This window comes from Gobius niger, assembly GCF_951799975.1.
Source record: "Gobius niger genome assembly, chromosome: 9".
Classification (NCBI taxonomy): domain Eukaryota; kingdom Metazoa; phylum Chordata; class Actinopteri; order Gobiiformes; family Gobiidae; genus Gobius; species Gobius niger.
The window spans coordinates 22756509-22763867 of record NC_136860.1 but is presented as its reverse complement, the minus strand read 5'-3'; the positions used below and the strand labels follow the sequence as shown (position 1 = coordinate 22763867).

General features: G+C 39.8%; 1 protein-coding gene across 1 annotated transcript; it reads right to left on the bottom strand.

The window, feature by feature from the left end:
- Positions 1-918: 918 nt before the first annotated feature.
- Positions 919-7359, bottom strand: tnfsf11 (TNF superfamily member 11). Its single transcript, XM_079563793.1, has 4 exons — positions 6952-7359; positions 5508-5543; positions 2528-2666; positions 919-2053 (listed from the first exon to the last, which is right to left on the bottom strand). Exons 1-4 carry the CDS (start codon positions 7150-7152, stop codon positions 1629-1631), a joined length of 801 nt encoding a protein of 266 aa, XP_079419919.1. The 5' UTR covers positions 7153-7359; the 3' UTR covers positions 919-1628.

The window sequence follows — 7359 nt, the reverse complement described above, 5'->3', positions numbered from 1 at the left end:
GTACAAATGTATTCTGTGAATCAAATACAGCAGCTGCTGAACTGTTTGTTTTGTTTTGTTTTCACAGTCACAGGATCAGGAGGAGGACAGCTCATAATTGTGCTGCCCTTTTTAAGAATGTAATTCTTATGACACATAATGAAATTATGTGTCATAATGAAACTATGTGTCATAGCTGTCATATCACAGACTTAGCTGTCATATCACAGACTTAAAAGCAAGTTATTTCTATGATATTATTTACTCAACTTGTTACAAAAGTACTTTTTATTAACAACACAAACATAAATACTATCAACAAAAAATTGCATAAACAATTGTATTGTACAATCTGAAACATTACATCCATACTGCTCATGGCAAGGCAAGTGCACACACAATTGTCAACAATAAGACACATAAATATTCAATTAAAAAAGAAAGCCCCTGTGTTTTATAACAAAAAGCGTGTCTACTATATCCTCTAAGTGCTGTGTAATGGACGTCATACAGACATGAAATATTATGATTTTCTACAGCTGAGAACTCACTGTAACAGTGGCCCATCTCTGTAACTCTAGAACTAATAAATAAATATTTAGTGCATATTCCCATTTACCTCACTGAAGAGCCAAATGAAAAAGTATTAAGTTAATGATGAACCAAAATCAATTTGGTTCAAGTTTAAGAAGACATTTCATGTCATTATTGGCAAGACAGTCCAGCTATCTGCTTTGCATGTTGATCGTCAAATTTGCCAAATCTCAAGTTGTAAATGATATTTCTGTGGTCATGTCATTGCTTTTCGATTTACAGCAATACAAGTTTGAATCAACAAATGTCAGGGCAAGAGCTGGGTACCGTTAAACGATACCAGTATAGTAATCAAAATATAGGTTTAGGTACTACTGGTATTGAAAAAATAAGTATCCAAAGCAAAAATATTATATACCAAGTTATGGAATAAATGTTCATCATTGTTCTGTTTTCTGGTTCTAGATGACAAATATTTATCGGAAAAATTATTGTTCAGGTATCTGTATCATAAACCAAGTATTGTTAAAGTACCAGTATTGGGAAATAATTAACGATACCCAGCCCTAGTCAGGGCGATGATTAATCATTCAGAAGTCAGTTAAACAATGTCTTGGCAGTTTCAGAAGAAACAAATCCAACTGTCTATTATCCTCCATAGCATACCTCAGTTACATAGTGCAGGGACACCGCTCATCAAGCAGACTTTAAGAAAACCTCCATATGTGTCTGCTGTGGGTCAGAGACACAGGCCCAGAAGCTTGTTAGTTTTATCTGGCTCATGCACTAAGTATAAGCAGATGTCAGAGGAACTCCAATGATCATTTTAATGATAAACTCTGACATTCCTACAGCACTAAATTTAGAGGTTTGTTTTAATTAGATATCGGGTATAACTTTGGACAAGCTCTGTGAGCCAAGAGAAGCGTACATTTGACAATTTAACGCTTTTCATCCTGTTTTAACAAGCCTTTGTGGTGAAAGGTATGAAATAAATACAGAAAATTCTATTGACAATTCAACATAAAATGACAATAATGACAAGAAAATAACAATAACAGTGGTCTTTGGCGTATTAAAAGTTCAGTAGCATGTCCACTCCACTCATTTGCATGTCAGTTGGCTAACTTTATGACCCCAAAGTACGTCCCTTCTGTCTCCTGGTCCAGCAGCCAGGCGTTGGACACATTAACAAACAGTGCGTCCCCTGGCTCTAGCCGCACGCCTCTGCCCTGCTGTGCACAGTACATGTTGTAGCTGGCGTTGTTCCATCGGAGGGTGCTTCCGGTCTTCATCAGCCTCACCCGGGTGTTCTGCTGCTGGATGTCATGACATATGTACTGGATGAGCTGAATGTTGCTAAAATCCACATTGGAGATTTCCTGATCCTCGGCCACATTGTAGTATCTAAAGCAGGTCTTGGCATAGACATAGTAGTAACCAGGCTCTTGAATGCGCAGCTTTCCTTTGTCGTACTTCATACAGTGGAGGTCTCCCTGATTATCGTCCCATTCGATAGTCACCGCTTGAGGCCTGCCTTCTGCAGACAGACAGACAGCATTATTTATTTGTCCATTTTTCAGTTATTTACAAATCTTCTTCATCTAGGGCAACTCTAATAAATCTTCTCCCTGTATATCAAGTGACATCTTTCTTTTTTTACAGGCCAATATAGCATTCAGCAAATTGTTCTACATGGGACCTAAACTTATGACATAGAGGAAGGCAAGCAATGTGTGGTGGATTTGCATCAGATTTGTTACTTACCACAAAGTTTCTATTTGCACAAAGTAGCCAAAACTAGTGAATCACACAACTCTCAAAGACATTTCTGAAACAGTTCTGTGCAAATTCGGAAAACAGTGTGAACTTTTACCAAAACAGGTTTGTGACACCCTGTGAGAGTGTTCTTTAATTCAGCAGCTTCAGTAGTATTAGTAGGCAGAGACATAAGTACATCTGCTCCCTATTTTTGTCTACAATACAGTGATGTGACATTCGTAAAAGAACTCACTCTGGTATTCATGCTTTGCTCTGATCGGTAGATGAGCTGATGGCACACTGTCCTTTGGAGGTTTACATCGGTTCCTGTTGCATCCTTTTTTCCTTGGTGTGGCTTGCAAGGCATTCATTATTGGTTCTGTCTGCATTTCCTGCAACACAAAAACAACATTTTTTAGATATATTTTAGAACACACAGCAAAAGCTTGTTATTGTCACTGTTCAGTGGATTCACAGTAACAGATCATGTAAAAAAGCAGGAAACTCAATTGATTTTTAGTCATTAAATGAATGATCGTATTGATAATAATAAGGTTGCACATGCAGTGATAAACGGCCCTCAAGAGTCCCATACCACCTTGTGAGGTCTATTTTCAGACTTCTCGTGGCTTTGGCTCCAGATACTTGAAAGAGTGCTTGATTCTACAGTATTCTATTTAAAAATGTTGAAAGCACAAGTGTCAACGCTCAAAGGCAAAGCTCTTCACCTTAGCCAAGATGGAGCCAACAGAGACAAACACTGTTTCCATGCAAGTAAACACGAGCTCAGCTTTACGCTTTATATGATGGGACATCACTCTTATAGACACAGATCAAACGGTGCAGATTCATCAAGTTTGACATATGGCTTTGATAATCCATGCCATTATTTATGAGTCCATTCAAAATCAATGCAATTATGGATGTCAGTCAAGTGCCTGGAAAAAATTATGCAGATTCCATTAATGGTATTTCATTGCATCCTGAAGGTGTTTTGACTTGTTCTTCTGATCTAAATCGTCGGGAATGCTTCCAATGTCATGTAACACCCAGTGAAAAAAAACAGAAACACAGGCCAAATGAAAGTTTTGAAATGCCTGAAAAACATAGCAACTTCAACACACTGAATTCTGCAACAGAGCTGTGCCACTGACACTGTGCCAGTACTGTATTACTCCCCTATAGTCCTTATTTGCAGCCAAGTTCTCAATATACTTTCAAATTGGAATGGCACTCTGGCTCTAAACTTCCAGCATGGTTTCAGTTTAGCAGAAATGAGAATTAAAATATAATGTAACCTTTTACCTAAGATGTAGTTTAGCAGCACAATCTGTACCATCATTGCACTGCAACCAGAGGCAATGTATGAACCAGATCTCAGAACATTAAAACTGCATAGCTGCTGTCGTCTATGTAATTCAAGATAAGCACAACACATCGCAAATGTCTTGTTGCTGCAAGGCAACAAACTAGTTGAAATAACTTATCTTTATTGAAAGTGTATTGCCTAAAAAAACACCAACAGCCATCATCATCATCATCATCATCATCAATGAAAAATGTTTTTTTTTTCATTTAGGCCAATTTTAATTGAGCTGATATTGATTATTGTATTACAATATTAAACAATTAGTTCATTCAAATAGTTTTTTTTCTCAGTCAGTCAGTCAGCTGACATTATTAATTGACTATTGATTATGACCATGCTCCTCATTTTAGATAAATTAAACTTTAACCGAAGTATATTTTTTTGTCCCCGGACCGTACAGAAATTTGAAGGTCACTATTTCTATTTGATACAATACTTTTAATGTGCTGAACAAGAAATACGGATTCTATTTTTTTTTTATACTATTAGCGGCACATCCTCGATCTTTCATCAATTCATACTGAACATATTTGCGTATCGAATTTATGAGGACATATTGAACAATTTAATATAAATTGAGAATTGTCGCATATTTAACCCATCTTTCGATGCCACTGGGGCAACCCTTAAGGGGCAGTGCTGCTTAAGGACCCGTCTTCAGATATAGAGCCAGGCTAATGGTCAGAATCACCTGGCGGGAGGATTAACCTATTGTGCATGTTTTAGTGGTAGGAGAAACCGGAGCACCTGAAGGAAAACCTACGCAGACACTGGGAGAACATGCACGCTCCACACAGAAAGGCCTCACCAGCCCAGGATTGAATGGAGGACATTCTGCTGTAAAACGAGAGAGCTAAGCGTCGCTTTGATTCAAACAATGAATTAAAGCATCACATCTGGCTGGTCCATAATACTCATGCTTATGAAAAGGAATGTTGGGCAACATTTAGAAAGAACAACCTGCGTATTGTGCTGCAGATATCACATGAAAAGGAAGAGTCAATATTGCAGGAGTTGTATTGTATGTGATCATCCTTCACCACCGCGTAGTTAAGTAATTAAACACTGCACCGCATGTGTCATTCAAAGCACATTATGTTAAGGAGTGGTTTACGACACACTTAAACCAAGGCCACCCTGGCAGATGCTTGCTTTTGTTGAACAAGATCTACGAAGACTATAAACAGTCATTTGAGTGGCTTTGTGTGTTCCTGTAGCACTGTATTCTCATCACTTTAGAGATGTCGCTGACCACAGCCACTGCCCAGCTTTAGGGGGGCTGACAAATGCATGCGCGACTCTCCTTAGCACTCACTCGGACAGTCAGGGGAGACTTATAAGAGAAGAAAGGCCAAAAACCTATCACCCTGACACTTCATAAAACACCCACAATGGATCAACCTTTCACTTCATGGAAAACGGCCAACACAGCCAGAGCTTTAGCCCAGGACATGCTGGGTGGTTTGTGTTCACTTGGGATACATAAAGAATAGCCTGATTTGAAAGGAACTCAAAGTATAAGGAAAACCATTATAGACGAGATCCCTGTTATAAGTGATATTTGATTTCACTGGACCGACTCTGTGCCAAAAAAGGGTGGTGACTTTGAGAAAGAGCAAAAATACTAAAAAGGATTTCCCATCTCGTATCTCAGTGATGGCAGAGACCACTGACGCCAATGAATGACTCACTCTATGCAGAAAATCTTCCTAGTATTGAAAACTGCTCTAGTTCAAACATTTTTGCTTAAGCTTATGTTTTGACAATGTACAATGTATATTATTACATAATTGTTCCAGGTTTGGGTGTGACACAATCTGAGATCTGTTCCTATGACAGTAAATTCATTTTAAAATTCACTCACCTCTATGGGCTGATGTGGTGCTGTGGACAAATCTACCTGCAAACACAGAATGATAAACTTAATTGAAAGTTTTGCAGATTAGGAGATAAAGAATAGGTCTGTTTTAGGTGAAACTTGCAACAGTTTTACATTGTTTCCTTGAATTTTGTGTGGGAGGAATATGCTACAAAGTGCACAGGAAGACAGGCAGAACTTCAATGTTTACGTGCTTCCTAAAGAGGTGGGGGTTAAATTACATTCCGCATGTCAACCTGCATTCCACTGTGGCAGCCAGCTTTACAGGTCTTCACAAAACAATTGATTTGCCAAAATGACTGAGGCCTTCAATCAGCTTTATAACAAAGCATGCCATGGATATATATATGTTCCTTGACAGAGAGCTGTGTCCACTTTGCATCATCAGGAAATCTTACGAGTGCTGAAAAGAGGTGATGGTCCACTGCCAAACTCTACAGCATTATGCTCCAACTTTTACTGACTAACAGTGAAAGTGCTCCCATACATGCAACAGCTGTCAGCACACTTGCAGTTAATCCTGATCAGCTGAAAACATGAACCATAGAAACAAGACCTACCAGCCACTCGTCGCATTTCTATCTCAGGGATTGTTATTACTTAAACACGACCACAGTGGTTGCAAAGCACCCAAACTTTTAGTGTTTACTTTTTTCAACCCTTTCCCCACTCATTTTTCATGTGCTTTTCCCATCTGGCAAAGGTCCAATGCATAACAAGCTGCTACTCCACAGCAGTGTGTTTATGCCAAGGACAAGCCAAAGAAATATAACATGGAAAAGGGCAAAGAGACGATCTTCACAAGAACGTAATCCTTCCATAATGTAAAACAACTTGGAGGGTTTGGGGATAAAATTCCATAGTCCAAGCAAGAAGCACTGAATTGTGATATGTCATCATCTTTAAATTAAGACATTAAGCTTCCACAGACTCATGCCAAACTTCTGAGCGCTTCTTATTCTCCATAAATCCAGATCCGCTCAAGTTTGATAAATTATGGCACATATAAAAGACAGATCGCTAACCTCCAGATGGCATGTAAACATGAAGTGAAACTGCAGCCCTGCAGACTCAAGTGAAAACATCTGTATTCTGCAAAACAAGACGTAGTCATGCTGACATTTGTATCTGTAGTGAATCTGAGATATGATCAGTCCAGGGCACGTTCAAGGGGTTGCAGAGAACTGCTTAGCCAGATGAGATATTGTTAGTGTGATATCTTTCAACACCTCCAACAAAGTGAAAGCACGAACCAAGTTGACTGACCACTCACTACACGACCATTTTGCAGAAATAATCGAGATTAATGTTGGTGCAGTAACTGTGTTATAGACTTGCTAAAGCACAGCAGTAACCATTATTAGTGCAAGAATATTTACTTTAAAATAGTTTCAGAACAATGTGAATATCAACGCTGACTATAGCCTACCTCTTGAAGATAACCTGTCAGGTGCAATAAGATGGCCACGCTAGAAGCCACCTGAAGCAATCCCATAATCGCAAGGGTCCCGATTAGGAACGGACGGTAAGTGGTTTCCGAGCTCTGGACCGGCTGGAAGCGGTGGTGCTGGGTCGCCTCCAAGTCGACGCTGTCCCGTAAGTAGCCTCTGTAATCGTGACTAGCTGCCATGCTGTAGCCGTGTCTGAGTGTGCTCAGCCCTGTCCCAACGCAAGGAAGTCACTGTGAACTCCGATGGCCACCGACGGAGCTCTAAAACGGACTGTGGGTGGGCTGGGACGGCGCGTCTTTGGTCCCGTAGCCAATTGGAGCGCAGAAACGAGGCACAGGCGGACAGAGTGAGACTGGGGGACCGAGCGAGGCAGTGCCACAGATATC